The sequence below is a fragment of the Acanthisitta chloris genome, unplaced genomic scaffold (assembly GCF_000695815.1).
Source record: "Acanthisitta chloris isolate BGI_N310 unplaced genomic scaffold, ASM69581v1 scaffold1226, whole genome shotgun sequence".
Classification (NCBI taxonomy): domain Eukaryota; kingdom Metazoa; phylum Chordata; class Aves; order Passeriformes; family Acanthisittidae; genus Acanthisitta; species Acanthisitta chloris.
Genome location: NW_008678495.1, coordinates 77,170 through 100,214, shown reverse-complemented (window position 1 = coordinate 100,214; position 23,045 = coordinate 77,170). Strand labels below are relative to the sequence as shown.

At 36.7% G+C, this 23,045-nt stretch overlaps 1 protein-coding gene across 1 annotated transcript in view; it reads right to left on the bottom strand.

The window, feature by feature from the left end:
• Positions 1-99: 99 nt before the first annotated feature.
• TFPI (tissue factor pathway inhibitor (lipoprotein-associated coagulation inhibitor)) overlaps positions 100-23,045 on the bottom strand; it is a 25,043-nt gene continuing 2,097 nt past the window's right edge. The window contains exons 2-8 of the mRNA XM_009076880.1: positions 17,884-18,084; positions 12,413-12,451; positions 9,083-9,259; positions 7,955-8,050; positions 7,372-7,467; positions 568-750; positions 100-212 (exon numbers count right to left, since the gene is read on the bottom strand). Of these exons, the coding sequence (XP_009075128.1) occupies positions 100-212; positions 568-750; positions 7,372-7,467; positions 7,955-8,050; positions 9,083-9,259; positions 12,413-12,451; positions 17,884-18,084 (905 nt within the window). The remainder of the gene's footprint in view (positions 213-567; positions 751-7,371; positions 7,468-7,954; positions 8,051-9,082; positions 9,260-12,412; positions 12,452-17,883; positions 18,085-23,045) is intronic.

Here is a 23,045-nt window from a genome sequence, read left to right as displayed (position 1 = left end):
ATAATCAAAATAATCAGTACAGAAAATATATTTTCATGGTGTACACTAAAGGCTTTCATTCTCAGGTGAAGAGCAGTTTCCTTCAGATTTCCATAAAAATCAAAGTTGGATTCTTTCAGGGATGATTTCCTCACCCAGAGCCTTTGCTGACTGTTTCTTTCTTTTCCTCTTCATTTTTATTAATCTTCTCTCGTCTTTCTTCTTATTGAATCCTAAAGGTAAAATGAAGTAAGATTAGAGCCTATCAAAGATTATCAGAAATAAGAGACAAGTCTTGTTTCAATAAATCTTTTTACAAAAAAGATAAAAGAACATTGTCTTACCTACGGTCTTCATCTGCCTGACCAATTCCAAGTTGTCTTATTGCTGTTCTTGTACACTGTACTTTACTGTCCACCTTTGTCTCTCTAGCTCTGTCTCTCTTCTGATTTCCATTTTCCCTTTTCTAAGACTCTCAACTATTACATTTTTTTCAGGTCAATACTTACTACCAAAAGTGGCAAGAATGTTTCAACCTGCATAATATCTACCTCATGTGATAGTCTGGGGCTGTGTAACTTCTCATACCTTTCTTGCAGATCCTCAAACATGACTTTCTGGAGGTGAAATTATTTTCATTCCCACCACAACCACTGTAGCGAAATGGGTGACATCTTTCAGTTGAGAAGTTGTAGAAAAATCTTAATTCTTTGGCTCTACAAAGTCCTCTGTCCATAGGGGTCATACAAAAAGAAGGGATAGGAGGTGGTTCTAGAAATACCAAGAAAAACAAGATTAGAGACAACACACCATGTCAGTTTTATGTTATGTCAATATTATTTGAAGTTTATGTGAAATTTACTGGCAAATTTAATTCTGCCCTCCTGAAAATCCAGGATACTTTACATAAGGATTTTTGTTTTTAGATTACAAAAATTACCACAGTAAATCTTATTCTGTCTTTGAATTTCCAGCAAAAGCTCACCTGAAAGCTTTACCTTTATAGTCAGTGATAAAATTGCCATTTCTGTTATAGGAGATAGCATTCACATTCAGTTAGAGGAGTTTCAAATCAAGTATTTGTAGAAAGTGAAATAAATTACACTTGGACAGCTTTAAAAATGTGGCAAATATTTCTGAGTGAGTGAATTACTGCTAGACATTCTGAGATCAAGTAGAAGGTAGAAGTACCAAGCACTTCCAATGTCAGATTCAAAACCTTAATGTTGGGTTTGTTGTCTGAATACAGAAAACTTGACCTAAGCAACAGAAGCTGATCTACTGGAAAACATAGAGCAGTTATTAAAAAAATAGCTTATACTTTGCAGAATAAAACAGGATTGAATGTGAGGAATAAGTGTGCAGAGTAATGGAGATACTGTGCATTAGTGCTGCTATTAGGATTTTACCATTCCGAGGAGGAGGCTGGTGGTTTGTTTCCTTAGGGTCGCTGCAAGTGACAGCATAAGAACTGAAACACTGGAAGATGAATCTGAGGTATCCAAAGTACCTGGGCACTGGAACAAGTTCAAGAAGAAAATCCATGCCAGAATTCCCAAACCTGGAGTAAATCCATCATCTATCACCCTAGAAATTTTGACTCATACAGGAAGTTAGGACTGATGCAATTGCTGCACAAGATGCAAGAAGCTGAGTGGGAATCATTATATCATCATTATGCAGGACTAAAAGGAGTGCCATTTCCCTTCAAGAAGTAGCAGAATTAGGGTAGCTGAGATTTGAATGCATAATGGAAATGTGAAGCTGGTCAGATGGCCCTCTTGAAGATACAAAACCAGGTAGATGTGATTCAGTGAAAAAACAAAGCAAAATTTTAGGAAACTATTTGGGTTACAACAAAGCTGAAGATATCCTGTGGCCACAAAAGTGGGAAGCAGATGAATTGCTGAAAGCAAGAAGTTACGAATTAACTTGGACAAGTCAAGAGGCTGACAAGAAAATATCCAAAAACATGTGCTACACCTTATGTGTCTTACACCTACTACACCTGCTAAAAAGGTTCGTCTGACAAGTCTAACAGCTGAACTGGCATGGTAAAAAAACATGAAAAATTACTGGGGAAGAAATAGAAGGGTGACTTATGGAAAGCTAAGACAGTAAAATTAAATTAATAACATTTGAAGCTCTGTTAACAACTTCATACTATTCAAACAGAATCCTGAAATTCAAAAACTGTGCAACAAGTTGGTTTGTCAAGACAGACTAAGTTAGTTTAAGTTATAAAATGAGCACTACTTACTTTTTTTTTTTTTTTTTACAACTGTGGCATTATTGCAAGACTAAGTTTCACTCTGGATCCAGAGTATAAGTCCACAACATGATACAATTTATACTAAATCTACTGTTTTATTTATAATGAAGATGGTAGTTAAATTCACTAAGGCAATGCTTTTGGTACTGCTCTAACTGAAAAGTCTGGAGCCTAGAACTAATTTAATCTGTCTCTAGCTGGAAAGGATGTTAGTTTTCAAAGTGTATGTTCAGCAACATTAAAAAAATGCTTACAAATTTTGTTAATTTCTGAACCTAAGAAGAACAAAGCAGAAAGGCTTGCCAGTGAGGGAAGGGCCAAACAGCATAGGATTGTTAATTCGATAAGAGAATTTAAATATATGCTTTGCAATGCAAATTACTTATCTGTTATGTAGAACTCTCCAGTCCACAGTCCCCTCATGAAGGAGTTCTCACAATGACTGCAAGTTTTGGGGAACCATGGAGCCAGCAAGGTGGTTACTGGTAAATAAGGACTACCTATGTATGGATAATGCAAGCGGCAGAGGCATCTAGAGGCTGTTCAGAATCCTGTTTGTACTCTTCCAAAAATCATGTTCATCTTTGTCCACACTATTGCTGGATAAATGCCCCAGATACCAAACACTGTTCCTGTTTATCTTCAAAATATCTGCATACTCTTCACTCTCATAAAAACAACCAGCCCATGAAAGAAACCTCTTAGTTTTGCTATATAGAGCTATTTGTTCCAACAAAACAGTATATTAAAATAAAAATTAAATTACTTATAATAATTTCCTGTCTGCTGAAGATCATAAAAATTATAAATTGATTTTAATATACTGATCACCAAAAGACCTGTTAACTGCAAGTTACTGTAAACATAAAGCATGTACTGTGTCATGCCCAGGTCAACATCTCTATTGACAGGGAAGTCTGTTAGGTCTGTGAGCCACTATGTCTACACAGTCACTGGAGCACTAGATTCAGCTAACTTTTCTCTGTTCAGCTCCAGTTTCCAACACTGTAATTCTGCATGTGATGTAACAGTAAGTTGAGATATTATAACTATTCTTGAGTTTCTCTCTCGAATGTTTTGACTTTACGACCTCATTTTTTTTCTGAGAGTTGTTGGAAAGTTCTCTCTCCTGCTTTTATTATGGAGAAAATAAACAAATGAAAGAAGCAAGTCCCCCAACCCACAAAACTACACCAAAAGGAAGGGGTGCACACTGAAAAGAGCAAAAAAGCCCCAAATATGTGTCCTACTGTCATATTGTTTTCCCCAGTTCAATCATTACAGGTCTATGAATTACAGATGCCAACTTACTTATTATTTTTGTAATTTAAATTACATTTTAGCTTTTTTTTGTCACAGTGCAAGTAGCATTAGTCATTACATTAGATAACACATTATACATTAACATAAAGTGGATCATATGAACCCAAAAATTAATAAATGTCATTAAATGCTTTCTAAATTTTTTATACCTACAGCTACATGGCCCATCCTATGGTCTTTGATGCAATTTCTGCAGAAATTGACTGGTTATTTACATTGACAGCAACAGGCCTTTAGACTCTGTCTTCACCCTTGTCTATTTGGATATATTTGGATATATTTGGATATATATTTATTTGGACAAACCTATTCTATTTTCACTATCCAACAGCAAGCTCATAAACATGGATTTGATATATATATATTATTTGCCAAAAACATGACATTGTTCAGGTCATGAACAGGCACAGGAAAAGAGAATTTACAACTCATATAGGCAAAGAAAAATGAAAACTTCCAAGCTGAGTTAGTTACTTTCAGGTGTAAAGTTTTCTTCTGGAAAATGTCAATACAATGAAGTACAAAGTGTTTCTGAGAAACTTACCAATTCCATCAAAAACTTTTGAAGGAAATTAGACCTTGGGAGCCATCTCACATGGACTTTGGGAACTGGAACTCCTGCCACTAGCTCTGAAAGAGCTTCTCAATTGGATTTCAGGCTTTACAACACCAAATTACAATGTAGATCTTTTTATTATCTTATATTTCTGTTACTCTATTTTCTTGATGATGTGGATATTTTGACTGATTTTGTTTTGGTGAGAGAATAAAACCCTAAACTGCAATATTTGATTTTTTTTCCCCTGAAAGAAAATAGGTAAACTAATTAAAAGAAATAAGTAGTAAACAAAGCTATAGTTCTTACCTATAGAAAGACTACTGTATCTAACCCTTCACTGCTACCTAAACAGTCTTTCAGTGTGTATGGTTTAAGACTTAATTCTTATAATAACAGCCTTTTCTTGAATCCCAGGCACTTCCTCTGTAGCGCGAATGGATGACACGATCATACTTCAGAATCTCTGAAACATGCATGTTCACGTGTATCAAAAATAATCCCAACTGTGCATTGCAACAATAACCCTTATCCCTCGGGTTTAGCTGGGGTTGTGTGACAATGGACTGCTGATTGATTGCAGTACAAAAGAAGTTTGAAATGATCTTGGAATGAAAGAGAATGCAGTAAGTACTATTTCTCACTGGACACAGGTGTGTGACATTCACAGAGCTTCAGATTTATTGCCATATTTTTGATACATGCAGACTTCAGTTTCTCATTTCTAGTTGCAGCAAAGCAAAAATAAAAGAATCTTCAATTAGACAAGCTATTACAAAAATAATGAGTCATCTGCACTTGACTGCACTCTATAGGTATAAATTGGTGCAGATCCATTATAGTGAATAGAACTGCGTCAATTTATATCTGCAAAAGATATGACCCTGACTTTGGGAAGTACTAACTGAAGCTGCATCTGTGTGCTCTTCCATATTTGCTGAGTTGAAAATTAACTTTTGAACCTGTATCCACTTAAATGTCTCAAATCAATTGTAGGTATAGCACTCGCAACTTTTCCCCACAGATCACTTCATAATAACTAAAAATGAAAGCTCTGATCCTTAGCTTCACTTTTTCTTAACTTTCCCAGAATATAAGTTATTTTAGATGTTGCAGCAGAGTAAGATCAGATCAGTGTTCACTCTCTACAGGAAGTTCATTGCTGAGAGACAGTCCTAGTGTGTTTATATGCATAATTTGTTTTGTTTGGGCCATAGAACAGCTAAATTTTCTGAAGATAAGAACTATCTTGGAAATCTAAAAAATTGATGCCATTAGAGAGTTATACGTACCTCCAACAATATGTTTTTTTTCTTGAAATCAAGATGAAATAGCATTTCAGTTGTGAGGTATTCTATGAGACAACTCCTTGCAAATTGTTTTTTTAATGGTTGTCTTATTTTTTGAAAAAAACCAAACAAAACTAAACACCTCCAACAAAACCCAAACAAACAAAACCCAAAAAGATTCATAGGCAAGCCAATATACATACAAAAGAGATATTACAGTGGCAGAGCAGCTACTTTGCCTGTGCTTGAGAAGATGGACATCAGCCACTCCACACCAAACAGTTCATCCTGACCTCATGTGTGCACAGTCAAATTCTTCTTCTTCACAGAAGGCCACAGGGAGTGGTGGTGCATGTTTGACTCTACCTTGCAACTTCACTTTACACCTCTACCTCCAGAAAAAGCAGGAACTGTGTTCCCCACACCTTTGTGGGGAAATCAGCTGTCAGCTTTGGCCCTACCCTTTCCTCCCTCTATAGTGGGATTACACAAAGGCACATGATTCTAGCCTATTTGAGCAGCCTGAAAGGTACAATCTGATAAACAGAAGAGGAGCAGGAGACTGCACGAGGCCGACAAGTGCAAGACAAAGGATATGTAGGAGAACTTAAGAACCTGTGGGGGGTCTTCACAATTTCCAGTGATATGCACTGGTCTTTCCAAGGTCACACTTCTCACCTGACCAATCCAGCTACACTGACTCTACTGGTGCTTGTTCCCTGAACCTTTTTTTTCCACTAATCTCTAAGTCTTTTCTTTCTCTTTATCCTTGCTTCTCCCTCCAAAAATCTGCTGTGCCAGAAAAGTCACTATTGTAGATGCAATCTAAACCCCTTCCATTTCCTCTGCAAAAACATAGTGAAATATATTCCTTTATTTGTATAGGTATATTGTGTATTCATATTATGACTAAAAACTGTCAGGGAACATGTAGGCCCTTATGTTTCTAGACTTATTACCAGACCTTTAGTAATTCAAGTGTTTTTCAGTAAAATAAGTTGCCAAAAGCTTTACTGTTTTATATTCAATCATTTTAATAATAGACAGCATTGATGCTTTGTATGTGGCAAACAAACAGTAACAGCTATAACAAAAACTTACCTCAGCCTGATAGGACATGTGGATCACAGTGCAGGCAAAAAAATAGAGTACAACATACATTCATGCTTTATTAGACATACCATTCTAAGCAAAGAACACAGGAATGTTATCCTACACACCCATTATCTTACAGATCATGTGAACTGCAAAAGCCTTACTGAATCTGTAAGCCATCACTCAGTCCTCAAAAGTACAAGTAAGTGAAAAGAAAAAACCCCAACATATATCCTTGGTAAGAATGCTCAGGCTCTTTCCAACTGTTTGTTGATTCCTCTTGCACAACTGTGGATCATAAAAATGACATGCCTCAAATTCATCACCCTTGACAATACGAGCAAGTCCCAGACATCTCTAGTGGACAGTGTCCAGATGCAGAAAATGGTAAATCCTATCCCTCCTCAGTAAAGGTCCAGAGTCTCATCTGCATTATAATACATAATGCAAAAATACCTTGAAGCAGACACAAAACTAATTCACCATTACCTGGATTATCCTCAAACCAAAACTGAATTTAATATGGCCATAGTGAAAATAAATATATTATTATAAATATACTATGCCACATTTAAAAATGCAAATATGGTTCTTTTTTAATGAGCAAAAGCAGCTTTAAATCATTTGCCAAATAGATCCTCACAAAAATATTACTGTTTGACTGAAAGAATTCTGCATCACTGCTTTTGCTCTTTCTGTATTTGTCAGACCTTCAGGAAGCACACATTTTTCAAAGACTTCTGCTTGATATAGATGAAAGCCCATTCTTTAGGATCAGATATGTCAGAAAGTGGCTGGAAATGGAAAAGCACTCCATATAAAGCCCAAGAGCCAGAACTGCAAAAGTTAATTCTTACCAAAAAAAATGGGAACCTGGTTGCGCTCCTTCTTTGGGAAACTACTGTTGAGATTGTTGGACTTCTCCTCATTTGGAGCAGCTGGCAACGTATTTACTAATAGAAAAAAAAGGGGGAGGGTGTGTGAAACACTAAGTGATGGCTTATCTAGTCATAACCAGACTCTGAAAATCAACTGTGATTGGTACACATTGGCCTTGCTCAATGGCAGCACTAATGTCAGTAAAAGGCAACATTTCTTTAAGTCCCAAAGGCATAGGAAAGTTGCTGAGGCAACTTTGGGATGGGTTTCTTTTTCTTCTATAATTTTACCAGTTTAACATGGTTTGGTAAGGTCATTTACCATGACTAGCACATTTACAATGACTAGCAGACATTCTAACCTTTGCAATTTTAAGCCTTTTTCAAAGTATGTATTACTGACAAGAAAATGGTTATGAAGCTACTTTTAATGCTACTGACTTCACTGTGCTTATGTATTTCAACTAACATACATGAATTCAAATAATTGGACAATGAGTGGACAAACCAAGAAGTGTCTGCCTTAAAGGGTTAACTATAAACAGCAAAAGCAAATTCTTACCAAAAAACCCAGGGATCTGGTTGAGTGGTTCTGCTGTGGAACTACTGTTCCCAGTGTTAGGATGCTCTTCAGCTGTATCAATTGGCAATAAATTTGCTAAATGAAAAAAGAAAAGAAAACAATCAAGAAGAAAAAAAATGTTATCAATGTCACAAAGATAACAAAGTTGATCTATTTAAACCATGGAAATAGCCCCTAATACTTTCTTTCTTCTTGGGTATTCATGCAAATTTATATGGAGGTGTTACTTCAGATTAAAATCAGGAGCAAAATGTATTCTGCAGCTTTTAGTCCAGAAGGTAAAATTGGACGAGAGCCCAGGAAGAAATGCTTTGGCAAAGGTAGGGAAAAAGCACATGGCTCTATAATTTTTTTTAAACATCTTAAAAAAGAACCATAGTGGGTCTTTCCTATTCTAAGTGTGAATAAACTCAAGGTCCCCTTGACAAAATGACAGATTAGGAAACAGCCCTGGAAAAAGGCCCACCAGAGACAAGCAAGATGAGATGGGAAAATGTGTTATGAATAAGATGAAGTACTTTGCAAATGGGAGAGGAGTTCTGAAGCTTACTATATCCTGATATAGAACAGTTCATTGCAACTAGCAAGACAAGGAAGCAGATGAATGATCTATGGTCAGTGTGAATAGCTGTTTTGTAGCCTAAGCTGCACAGACAAATCATTCAGAAGGGAGTGACAGGTTTCCCCATGATTCTTTAGAGGGAAGTTGGCAATGCACAGTAAGGTGCCCTACGTGGTCAGCCCCTTTCACTACAAGACTTGGTTTGAAAAGAGTATATGCAGATGTATGAGTTAGAAAATATATATTAGTGCTTTATGCTATGGTAAAGCCAAACAGCTGGCAGATTTTAGGTTAGCTGTCATGAGAAAAGAAAAAAGGTAGGAGTCTTGTGATATCCATCAAATAGTACCTACCAAATTTTTTAGTTCGTATTTTTAATTTTGGTATTTTTATTTAAAAATATGTATAATTATTGTCAATTTCATATATAAATTACTGCCACTTCAGGACACCCTAAACTGCCCTTTTTTCCATACAAGATACCTTCAAAACACAACATTGTTGATACAAGAGTAAAACTAAGAATAATGAAGACAACAACTCACAGTTGCCTTGGCAGGTACTCTGGCATTCTTCCAAACTCCTGAAGTTGTTCTGGTTTCCTAGGCACCCACCATACTTGAATGCTTCACATAACTCTGTCTCTTTGTTATAGAAATACCTGGAAAAATAGCCTCGGCATATTCCAGGGTCTTTTTCTTGGAAGCAGAAGTCAGGCTTTTCTGTGAACAATGGTAAATGATGAACAGGATGGGGGAAGAAAAGATTTAACACACATTCCAGGACAACAATAGAACTGGAGGAAGTTTATAAAATAAACCTGTAATTTTGGACTCAAGACCAACTATAAACTAACTGCTGCTCTACTGTGCTGCTTTCATTCCATATGTAACACTGCAATATTATGCTGGAGCATTATAGGGATATTTGTATTCCTTTTTTTCTCTTTTCAAGTAGTCAGCAAATGATATCTTGAAAAATGACAACTAATCATTCCTTTAAAGTTTTCTTCAGCATTGAAGCCCAAAGTTGAAAAGGAGCTTTTACTCTGATTTAAAAGAAGAGTGGGTTCTCAGCTGGGTCATTTGCATCTAAGTACACATTTTTGTAATTCATGTAGTGGTTTTAGTCAATGTTAATGTGAATCATGCAGAAAGCCATGTTAAAATATAGGGAAAAAGGGGTGTTAAAAAAAACCAAGAAAAAATTCTAGCAACGCATTTTGTCTGAGGCTGTTTACTGTTGCAAAAGGACACAGGAAACTGGGAGGCAGAGCAGCTATTCTGTAATTTTTCAGTCCCAGTTCTGAGTTTGCAATCAGTAACTACAATATCAACCAAGAACGAGTTAAATGAATATTGTGTAATTTGACTGATATCACATCTTCTGGCAGGGAAGAAAAGCACAGAGCCATACAACAATCCCCAGAAGTCAGCTTCTCATCACATTCGCAATCTTTCTTAAAATTATATTTTTAAAATAAAATCATGGAAACAGTAAGCATTCTCAAATTCTTGTTAGTAGATACTTTGAAATATGGTTCTTGTCTGATACAACTGTTTAGCCATCATATAAGACAATTATATCCAACTTAACATATATGAAATATGGTTCTTGTCTGATACAACTATTTAGCCATCATATAAGACAATCATATCCAACTTAACATATGGAGGCCTTCCTTACCTGTGAAACTTAACAAAATATTGAGATTAAACCAGTGTGCAATGTGCTTCCATTTTAATAAAAATTACTCTGGAACAATTACTTTGACATTCCTAACATTTTTGGAGTAGATTATTGAGTTGCAAAGAAGTTAATACTGTTCTATCTATTTTAGCTAAGTAGATATTAAAATTAATTTCTAGAACAAGATTATTATTGAAAACAATTGATGCACATAATGTATTTATATGAAATAATAGCTCATAATTAGCATTTTTCCAAGAATTAATTTGCAACATCTTGTATTTCAATTGTTACCAAACTTCATGAACAGCAACAAGAACTTTCAGAGATCACATGCAAAATTAAAATATTAAAATATTCTTGCATAAAGTAAGAAAATTAACTATTTTAGGCAGTCCTGAATAGCTTAATCTTGATAGTTCACTACAAATTTCATTCTCTGCCAATAAGTATATGCAATCTACAGTTCAGATATTTCATGTTTCTTCCTATTGAAATGCAGCACTTATTGATGTTGACAGATTTGGAACACTAAGTTCACATAGACCAACAAACACGAAAGGTATGTGCCAGGCATATGATATGCTTTCAGGTGAGAACAGTGGTGAGACAGTTCCACAGACAGGTAGCAGGCAAGACCCTACCACAGCAGTATCTATTCCATACACCATCTATTAGGGGCCCACAGGCAACAGGAGCTACAGAAACAATTCTTTCATCAAACATTGCACAACATTGTGAAACAACAGAAAGATATTATTAGATAGATATTAAGTGGAAAAGGAAGGCAGATAATAAGGATATGAAAAGTTGACTACAAGATTATGACAGATTCTTAAAAACAGATGTTCCTTGTTTCGAAAAAGGAAATTGAGCCCAAATTAGTTAAGCTCACAGCTAACTTCTATAGCTACTTTTGAAGAGAGTTCATGCAGGCAATATAATCCTAACTATACAAACCAGTATTATACTTCTAAATACCACATCTTTCTCCAGGGACTCAATATTCACAAGTACATTACTGGAAACAATGGTAAACATGCAATGATGTTGATGATAGCCATGAGCTGAATTTAACAGGATATGTTCCGGTTTGTCATTAAAAGCAGGGAACTAGGGTCAGCCCTTAAAGGAAGTAGTGCCAAAGTCTGCAGTGTCTGTGGAAAATCAACTTTACTAACTTCCATAGCATAGAATCACACTTTTTAAAAACACATTAAGAATGGAAAAGACAGTAGAAAACAGGAAAGGAAAGCCATCATCTTAGTATGAAACTATTCCAAATAACATTCTGCACAGATAAGTAATTTTCTTATAGTCTATTTCAAAATGTGTGTGCAAACACTGGCATTTCTGCAGTTGCTAAATGTGCACTCATTCAAGAAGCTGCAAGTGGAAGGAGAGATGAAGGATGGTAAGTGGAGAAAGAGGAGCTGACTTGTGAAGAAATTTGCCCAAGTCTGTGTTTAGAGAACTCTGTCTACCAGCAATGGGCTCAATCCAGTTAAGTCTCTAATGTGCAAAGGGGAAGGGCAGAATAAGCTCTACTTCACAAGCTCTACTGTAAGTGTCAGACTTAAATACCCTTGTTAGGAATATTGGTTACCTCAACAGACCAACAGTGTTTCAGATAAGTGACTCGCAGTGTTTTAGCACTGGTTATTTGGACATCTGGGCATTTAAAGTTCTGTAACCACTCTGTCCCTTCAGGAGTGGGAAACTTTCCCCCTTGCTCAATGTATAATTAGGGAATCTGTCTTAACCTCTGATAGCTCCTCCACAGAAAATGGTTGAAAAGTTCTGTTTCAGAGTGATTTTTTACTATTTTTGCTAGAGGAGCAAGCATCTAGATTGTTCTCGAATCACACAGAGAGTTCTACAGCATGGCTAATTATACTGTACTCGAATCTCTGCTAAGTCCTTCTTTTTACTGAAGAGAGAGAAAAGAAAAACATGATGTGTTTATTTTGTGGAGAAGAGATTGCAACTACCATCTTCAGTGACCACAACTGTCCTCAAATTCTGTGATGAATACAGAAGAAGATTCAGAGTAAGAACTCCCTTTAATCTGACACTGTTGTGTTTGTTAGGAGGTAACTTGGAATAATACATAAATAATTTAACAGAAGCTAATACATGCCTTATTGTTGTATAAGAGTCATAGACAACTATGTAAACATAATTACCTTTCTGAATTTTTGCTAACACCATCTTCTGAGGCAATTCTGCAATATAAATGCAAATAAAAGTATTTAACAATAGCAGACATGTTCAGTCTCACCTGTGATACCAGTGTGCTTAGCAGTGACAATGAGCACTGAGAAAGAGCATCTCTTCCCTTTCTTTTGTGTCTTTATTAGAGAAGTAGCACAATAGCTTGTTCTGGAGGACTGAAGTATCACTTCCTTTGTATGAGAAGACCTTTTATATTGGATATCAGAGGACATGGAAAGTACTGAAATCAAACTATACCAATATTGAATTGATCAGGGAAATTACTCTTCATGTTACTGGACCCATAATCCTGTAATATGCACATAATCCTCAAAAAAGGAGTAATTAGCAGACTAACAACCCAAGTGCTGTAGCTATTGATACCGCTAATAATTTTGGAGCTGATCTAGTGAGAAAAAGACTTTCCCCATGCTAGCCCATTCCCTTTGCTATGCTATGTAGTGTCTGAAAAAAGGTTTCATTATGCTGTTTATGATATTAAGGCCTATTTGGACAAGTATCTCCAACTATCTCTTAAGGTTGTATAGATGAAAAGCTTGTTTGCACTGTTCTCTTAGTGCATGATCAGCAGTGAAGTTGTTATTGCCCTTTTTTAATGGAGGAGCCTGGGTTTTACTGTTCTAGCTCAAGAAACTGAACATCTGAATTCAACCCCACATTCCTTTTCAGCAATCTAAAACAAACTTTCTTGCCCTTCTGTCTAATTATAAAACTACAAAGGAGTCCAAGGGGAGATTGGTTCAGCCAATATGTAAGAAAGGCTGACAGCTTTTTGGCAGCTAAGAAAAGTGGCCGAGGAGAGCTGATCCATTCTGGCTTGCAGAAATACTTTGCAAGGCATATGAAATAGCAGTTTCTGTATTTCACCTAAGTCATCTTAATTGCATTGCTTCACAATTCTTTTGTACTGTGCTGCCCTTGTGTGCCATCATTCTAGCACAGTTTTCTCTGGAAACATGCTTGGGTTATATTTCTAAAGCAAATCTATCAGGCAGAAATTCTGTTGTGATACATTTTTCCTTCCACCTCTGGGCCCAGGCAGGTTGGCATCATTAAAAAAATATTATTTGAAGACAAGACGTGCACTTCAGAGTGACATATGATTTCTTTGAACATAGTTCCGGTTTTTCCTATTAGTAGGAGGCTTTGCCTTCAGCATTTAACCCCATGACCTAAACTGTGGACACTCCATCAGGCCATCTCACTAATTTCACTCAGCTGTCCCCTTCAGGCAAAATGAGCAATCGTATTTTGGCAAATGATCTCTACTCTTCTGGCACAGAATAGGAAAAATTGTTGTGAGTTTATACAGGCCTAGAAGCTTTTAATCTTTGTGCCATGTCAACAGTGGTTTTGCTTCTGGTTTCAGTCAAAAAGCCAAATCCACATCTGAATTAATTCCTCCTTTGTAAACAAATTTCATTTCTGAGTAAAGCTGCTCTATAAATAATAGACATTAGAATTGTTGTCATGAACAGAACCATTTATCAGTAGGTATTTTCCCGTGTTAGAAACTTAAGTAGCCTAAAATACATATTCACTGCCTTGAAAATTAGGACCTTTGTGCTGGTGATTTTTTGCAGTTCTATACATACACAGTAGACAATGGAACATATAGACAAACTCCTCTTACAAGCAGGTTTTTTTATTCCCTGAAATGATGAGTATTGGGCACAAGAAACAAAAGATACAGCTGATTTCAAGGAACATTGAGTCAAAACTAGTTGTTCTGAATCTGAATGCTGTCTTTGATGGTCTTCGAATAGCCAACCTGCAGTTGGGCTCTCTGAGCTCTCTTGTACTGACTTCAAGCAATTCTGTCTTTGGGGGCTTATTCATTCCAAAATGTTGAAAAGTTATCCTGATCTGGTAATTCACTCATGTTGTCTCATTTGTTCTTGTATTTGTGCTTAACATTGAAAATCAAACACTTTGACTATTAACATTATTTCTTCTGAATCTGTTACATAGTTTCCCTTTAGCTTATTTTTATCAATCTTGATCTTCACATTCTTCACAGTGATAATTGAGCATCTTAGATTTTTCTTTATTTTTAGGCACTTTCATATCACTCATACTGTCTTTTCAGATTGATTTCTACAGTTACTAGTGATCTTCCTACAGTAATAAATACTGGAAACATGAGATGAATATAACTGTATATTACAAGACTGCACAGACAGAGCTAAATTTAACAAAAAGAATTTACATAATTATATGGGGGTTTACTGAATTATGTTAGCACAAGTGGCTAACTTAACAGTTTACTTTGCTTTATGCCCAATGCTCGACAACATACAGTATGTGACACCAAACCATTTTATCTGCTGTTATTCATTCAGAGAATACAGAAATAATGAGCCTTTATTGCTCCAATTTCTCATAGCAGATGTAATTTCTGTAGAGTCTTGAATCATTATTATTCATACACAGAAAATTGCACTTGTGCTGAGTACCAAGATCTAGACACTAAGTCAGTTCTCATTTAAAATAACTTTCAGTTTTATACCATAGAGTTATGTTAATTATATGCCAGTACAGGATTTGGTCCAGAAGATTTGATCCAGAGTTTTGTTCAGAATCAAATAACACTATTAGTCAAAATAGCAACATTAGATTGAAGAAATTTTTTAATAAATCTTCATTCATGGCACCTGGTTGTGACTTTTGGACACTTCATTCTAAATTCTGCATCTATCAACCCTGTCTTGTTCCCTTTATCCCTCTGTCTTAGCCTTTAGATTGAAGTTTAGGGCAAACACTCCAAATTACCAGGAAGTCAAGTATTTTGGATGAGATACTGGCAGTTGCAGTCCTGCAAATAACTCTGCTCTAAGCATGGCAAAGATGCTGTGGATCCGGCTGAACCCCAAACCCAGATATCAGATGAAAAGTACCAAAAACCAGCTGGCATAAGAAAAAGAAGAGCAATTTCACATCCTAGATCCCAGGTCTTTGGCACACCGAATACTAATTAAGGAAAAATAACTTTCAATATTTTTATCTTGAAAGATTGTATTAAATTTTGTGGAGTAATAACTAGAAACATATTAATCACTATTTTCTAAACAAAACACTGTAGAAGTGAAAAGAATGCCTTTTAAGCAAAGATGGTTTTTCACATTGATGATGCCAACATTAATTTTTTAAAAAGACTTATATGTACATATTAACTGTGGAGTTCAGCAGCCAGTTTCATTAATTCCTGTGCTGAAAATTTAATGAATATGGAAAAAACCTTTTCAGCTTGTTGTTCAAAGGGGAAGAAAAAAATAAATCTGTGAAATAAAGGATTTGTGCAGAGCACGGGGTTGATAATGTAGAGATGTTTTTGTTATTGCTGAGCAGAGTTTACAACACAGCCAAGGCCTTTTCTGCTTTCCGTACTGCCACACTGGCAAGGAAGTTGAGGGTTCATGGGAGTCTGGGAGGAGACACAGCTGGGACAGGTGACCCAAACTAACCACAGGGATATTCCATACCATATGACATCACGCTTAGTATATAAAATGGCAGGAAGAAGGAGGAAGGGGGGGACATCTGGAGTGATGGCATTTGTCTCCCAAGGAACCGTTACGTGTGATGGGCCCTGCTCTCCTGGAGATGGTTAAACACCTCCTGTCTTCGGGAAGCAGTGAATTAATTCCTTGTTTTGCTTTGCTTGTGTGTGCAGCTTTTGCTTTCTCTATTAAACTGTCTTTATCTAAATAAAAAAATTAAAAATTTATGACTCATGGAGGCCATAAAAAAGGAAGCATTTGCCAATCTAGAAAGGCCATTTATCAGATAAACAGAAAATTATTATGCAAAATATTAATGCTACAGCTGGAAGGGATGGGAAATTGTCAACAGAGACATTTACATTTATTACAGACAAAGCCTGGTGCTATAAATTACCTTGCCATATATACAGTCTGTTTTGGTCAGAAAATCCAAAGAGGATCTTCTGAAATCAATTTTCTTACCTGGAATTTCTTGGACCTATTTTTTCAAACCTTTATGAACTTGCTTCACTTGCAAGTGACCTACACAAATACTAGAAGATACAAATTTATATCCTGCAAATGAATTCAGTGCCTATAGCATCTCAGCAGATTTCCAGTTTTAGGAAAATGCCCAGGGCTAGAATAAATTATGAAAATAGGGAAAACAAAACAATGCCTACTGAGATTTACAGAGCAGCACATCACTCATAAGACAGCAGAGACTGACAATTTTCACTGACTGTCTTGCCCATCCTCAGAATAACTTGTTAACAGTTCTTTGCTGCAGCATTGTCCAGCATCACTGTCTTGAGCTCAGTGACAATGACAAATATTGCTGCTGGGCAAGGCATATGTGACCGGAAAGTACTTTCTATAGAGAATGAATCCTTATGTCTTACCTCAAAGTCTGAATAAATCAACATCCAGGATATGAAGTTTATTGTGAAAAAACCCTACATGGTTGATATACTATCTAGGGGCTATTACACACCTTTGAGGATCCCTTTATTCTGGATTTTTTTTCCAATTTCCATTGTCCCCTTCCTCTCCCCCTTCAATACTTCCCTATCTCTTCCTGTTTACACAGCCAGACACATTCCATCAAATTCCCATGAAAGCAAGATCCGTATTAGGTATCCAGAGGAAACCTTCAATAAGACTTGAATTCCTCCAGTCTCTTAAAACACAAGCTTGTCAAATTTATAGCTCCACTGGCAGTTTTAAGAATCTTCCAAGTTTCATACAGTCCTGTGAGGAATTTGCACAGTGCTGAAAGCCTTAGTTAATTACAAGGATAATTTTTTACAGCAAAACCAGCATTCACAATTCCCTTTGTGCATACTGTGCTGTGTATCATATGCTGGATCTCGTTTCCTCTTTCTAATGATTAAGTGATGAGGTTTCAATAAAACAGAGCTGAAAAATGGCTATAACTGACATTTTTAATGGGAATTAACCACTACTGTAGTTCTGATTATATTGAAACATAGAAGATGTCAAGGTTTTTAGACAGCTTCTATCAACTTTTCAAGTGAAGGAGAAACTTGGGATCAAAGATTGGGTTAGATACTCTGAAAGCAACAAGAACATCTGTGATGTCCACCAGCTTAGCCCAGCCTCAAAATCAATTTCACCCAAGGTCTCATCCAAAACAAGGCTCTAGCTAGAAAATAAGCTTTGTTGCACTGGTGTCTCTATTGCACAGGTTACGCTAAAAAAGTCAGACTTATCTTTCCAAATCCTGAATGTTTGCTTGCACAATGTAAAATAATTCAGGTGACTACAATGTATGCTTGGGAACATAGTAAGAGCCATCACATTTCTGTATTAAGAGCAACTGGAGAGGGTCTGTACTTCCAAAATCCATCTGGTTTGTGAAGGAGAAATAACAGCTGCAAAGGAAGAACTGCTAGGAGGATAAGAGAATGGGTACTGGCCTGTTGCCACACACTTCTTCTGACATTCTTCCAGCGTTAGAAAGTTGTTCTCATTGCCATGGCATCCACCGTATTCAAACATCTCACACTGGTGGCTTTGAATATTGAAGTAATAGCGCATGTGGACGGCTTTGCATGGACCATCATCTGCTTTCATGGCACACACTGAGTGCCCAAGTTTCAGTGGTGGCAAAGCAGCACCTGCAATTTCTAAGAAGTAAAATAACTGTTAGTTAGTTTGCTTCACTGCAGAGCCTAACTTAAAGTGAGATGGCTGACACTCTCAGCCAGAAAGGCACTGCAGAACATCTGTCTGCAAAGCGCTGAAGACACCAAACAGATGTAAAAACAAAAACATAATCTGCATTGGAACACAAATTCCACTCAATGAGACCAAATGTGTGGTTTCGATTTCCAGCCAAAACAGCCCATATTGTGAACTTTAACTCCTCATAATAAATCTCTAAATTGCTATGGACAGTGGCTTAGTCACATAAGTTGGCGAGCAATTCTGAACAACGAACACATCGAGAAAATCCTTGTAGCTCCCGAAGACACACTGACTACCACGGCAGAAAGGATTCCTTGTGCTGCCCTCCATGCACTTCTGACAGTGACCATCTCCCAGCGAACAGCACGGGATGGAGGGAGCTCTGCAGAGGGCAGCATTCCCCAGCGGATTGCCTTGCCTGGCACACGAACCCAGCCTGCCCCTCTGGAGGTCATCGTACTGCGCTTTATCTTTGATCTCTCTGTTCTTACATTAGAGCTTTTCAGAGCTAAGTATACAACTAGAAAGTTACCGTGAAACAAACCCCTATGCTTTCAAATCCTGTCATCTCTCTGTCTTTCACTATTATTAGGTCAGGGAATGCTCTCTAGAAATTGTCCTATGTATTATGAAGAAAACTAGCAAAGCTTTACACTGTCAATGTCTATAAGGAATTCTGACTAACAATCCAGTTTGTGATACTGTTCTCTATTACATGGTCCAGTTTTTTTTCCTGTTTTGCTTTTCCAATGAATTATTTTACCCTAGATGATCTTGAAATCTCTACAGAGCTCATATGCTTCCCGTAACAGCCAGAAGAAGACATCTGATTTTTTTCATTCATTCTCTCACAGCTAATTAGAACTTTGAAGTATCTTAATATATACGCAAACATGTCTATCAGAGCTCTTTGCAGTGGTCCAAGAAACAGAACACAAAAAAATAAAGGATGAGGACAAGAGTTTACATGGTCATTGCACAGCTTCCTACAACTACAAGACTAAGTTTTCAGTTTTAATTAAAAGAATCCTCAGAAATCAGGCTTTAGGACATGGTAAAAAGGAAACTGGTATACTTACTACCTATCTGCTCTCTGGCTATCTAATTTTAGCATATAAAATTGACTTTATCTTTAAATGAAATGCACTGCTGAGATAAATCTTCATAAGTACTGAGGTCCATGGAATTTTACTAATTTTATTCCATTTGAGCCACTTATAACTATTAAGCCTGCAGGAAAGAAACTCATTTCAGCACTAAAATCTTTTAACCCATAGCATTTAAATCCTTGAAAAATTACCAACCTTTACTATACAATTACCATCTACAGAATAATCGTAGTACACTATTAGATCTTCCAAAAATGGACAATTTGGTGTTAAAATACACATTAAGGTGACTAATTTCAAAGTTCTAATTTAATATTCAGTCCCTAAATAGTTTGTTCCCCCACTGGTGAAAACATATTTACAGATTTTGAGGCCATGAACATAGATTTGAAAACATTATTCAAGACTGTGCAATAGGAAATGTTGATGCATTAAAATGAATATTTTTAAGAGACATTAGATTCAGCAAACTTCCTATAAAACTCAGCTTGCCAAACAAGATTTCTAAATTTTGTTTCTTACGAGTTTCCTCATCTGGGTCTTCTACAAAGAATTAGTCACAATAAATTCCAAGTTGGACTTCAAAGGTTCTAAAGTTTTCCAGCAGGTTTGGGAACCCTTTGGAAGGGACTTTAAAAGGTTTAGCTTGAGAGGATACTGCATTGCAAAATGGAACTTTGGAATTCACCCACTCAGTACCAGAGAAAAATGCCTTGAAAACATCAAAGTTTTGAGGAACTTATGAACTTACTCCTGAAACACTAAAATCAAATGTCCAGAGCTCCACAGAAATTGCTCTAACTTAAATGTGGCTGGCAGCTGGTTTATAAACATGTAATTTTCTTGGCACACAGGAAATGAGATCTCATACATGACCTGTGTCAGTGACCCAGTTCAGTCTAGAAGAGGTTGTGAAAACTTGCTAGGTTTCTTAACTACTGGAATTAGAGTTATGTCAGCTCATTTTGCTTTGCCACATTACACCACACCAATGTTGTGGGCTATCAAAACAAAAAGCGTACTAAACTAGCTATACAAAAATGACGAACAAATGGCTTAGTAGAGTTTATCTTGGGAACTTTCTGGTCCCACCTCCTAGCCTGTTTCCCATCAAACCCACAGAACTAAATCATTGTTTTGCTTACCTCCTAAGGCCTTGCCTCTACAGTCATGGGGACATGGTTAACCACTGTCAGATGTACTGACATCTGCTGCAAACATCATGACTTAGCTATGTCACACTTTCTGGCAATCAGACATATATTTTATTATGAATGCTAGAAAACTGACATACTTTGACTAAAATCTGTAGCCTGTGAAACCCCCAGGGGCCAAACTCTCCAATTTTCAGCAATCAAGTGACTCTGAAGAAAGAAGCCTCAAAGGAATTCATCGGAACTGAATCACTCTTGTGTCTGGGAACAGTAGAAGAATTCTTTCCCATTATTTTACACCTGGGAACACTTAACTAACACAGATGATATAAAATAATCTTTCCTTCTCAGATTAGAGCAGCAGATGAAAAGGCAAGCAGTGTTTGGTCAGTAGATCTTTGCAAACACAAATCTGTCTGTACTCGTTTCATAAGTGGAATAAGAAAACTAATTCTTAATATAAGGCCTCCTCCTCTGGTCTTGAACACTGAAACAAATTGTTCTTACTACATTCTAGGTCCTGTGTGAAGAGCACAGGATATGACACTTAAGGAAGATGTCTGTCAGGAAGGTCAGTGAATATTCTTCGACTGAAACATAGGAAGTTCAAACTTGAAGCAATTTTAACGGAGTTCTCAGCCACGTTTTGGCATATTTCTATGGGATAAACACCTTGAGATCTTTTCTGACAGAAGGCCAGATTGTTCCTAACAAAATCCAGTGAATTAAACTTCCCAGCCACCTGAGGTAGTCAGTTCCACGATTTCACTACCCCTCTTGCAAGACAAGCCTTTTTTTTAATATACCACCTAAATATTGTTCATTATATATTAAATAACCTTTTACTGACTTCACACATAGACAGAATGATTTAAAGAGTAAATTTGTTTTGATTTTCTAGTCCACTTTTTGTGCCTTGCAATTCAAGGCTGCTGCAGGAGTGAGTGTCTTCCTGCACTCTCAGCCTTTACTTGGGGCAGTCCAGGCCCAGCTCCTTGCCAGACTGCTCAAAGTCTTTGTGGTGCAGCAGCCCCATGGCACTCACTACACCACTTCAGTAGCCCACCTCTGTCTACTTTCTTTCCTTTGGAAGACTTTTATCTCCTCTTAATAATCTCTAAACTAAATGAACTTCTTTCTTCCAATGTTTTTATTGACCTTGCTTTCTAATCCTCTTACAATTCTTATTTGGATCTTTCCTATTGGTCTGGACTACTGTGAAAGTGTGCTGCCCCACAGCTGAACATAATCCTCTACCTGAGGTATTACTAGTGCCAAATAGAGAGTGCTTTTTTTCTTAATGCAATACAACATTATCTGCCTTTTTTTAAAAACAACATTGCATTACATTTGTAACTTCCCTTACTTTCCAGCAAATATAATCTTGTTACATAGGTGCTTCAACAGTTATTTCACACCTTATATTTATTGATTCTCTTTCTTAATTATAGCACTTTTCATTTGTCATTGTAAAAAAAATTAATTAAATCCTCCATATTGGATCTGGCCCTGTTGGATATTTATTACTCATCCAATTTAGGCATCTGGTCCAAATAAACTTAGAAAATCGATGTAATTATAGGATTGTACTACCCTAGATGAAGAAAATTTTGTTTTGTTAGAAAGACATTAAGTAATGGTTACAGCTATTGCTCACTGTCACATAGGAGTTATTACTTGCCACACTAAAACTAAAATAAACTAAAGTAAAGCAAAGAAAAACCTCCTCCCCTTCTTCTCTCCTCGATATTTAAGTTAATGACTTCATTACATCAGCTACATAACTTCCTGTAACAGAAGGTACTTAAACACCCTCTGCTCTGTTTTCAACAGTCTTTCCACTCCAGAGTTTGTGGTAAGTCCAAAGAAATGCTACTGAAATGGCTCACAGTAAGCATGAATTTAGTGCCGACATTTTTTGCCACTACCTTCTTCCTCTGTTCCTTCAGCCTTCCTACCTTTGGCAACTGTCAGAGACAGGATATGTGCCAAGTCTGTTCCTCCACAGCACAGCCGTTCCCACATCTGCTGTCATTCACATGGCAACTTTTGCAACTGGAGATACCACTGTTTAACACACCAACAGCCACTTTTCATTTCAGGGCACTAATTTCACTGTAAGAGCTCTAGTAATCTGCAGTTAGTCATGCTGAAGCTCTGAGCACATGGACCATAGGTCATCATTGTAAGGCACTGTTATCACTTTACTAGTAAACAGTGCAATATTAAAAAGCCATAATGTGAATGTCTCTAATCCTCTGACATTAACACAAGTGAAAACAGTGACTTTTTCACTGGCTCTAGGCGTAACAAAAGACTCTAATTTGACTTTCACACTTTTAAGGATAATCTCGGGGCTGCTTATTAGAAGACCCCTTTTTCATTAGAAAATGAATTGATTTCTGTACTTTGCCTGCAGCCAATATTAAAAAGCCATAATGTGAATGTCTCTAATCCTCTGACATTAACACAAGTGAAAACAGTGACTTTTTCACTGGCTCTAGGCGTAACAAAAGACTCTAATTTGACTTTCACACTTTTAAGGATAATCTCGGGGCTGCTTATTAGAAGACCCCTTTTTCATTAGAAAATGAATTGATTTCTGTACTTTGCCTGCAGCAAATATGA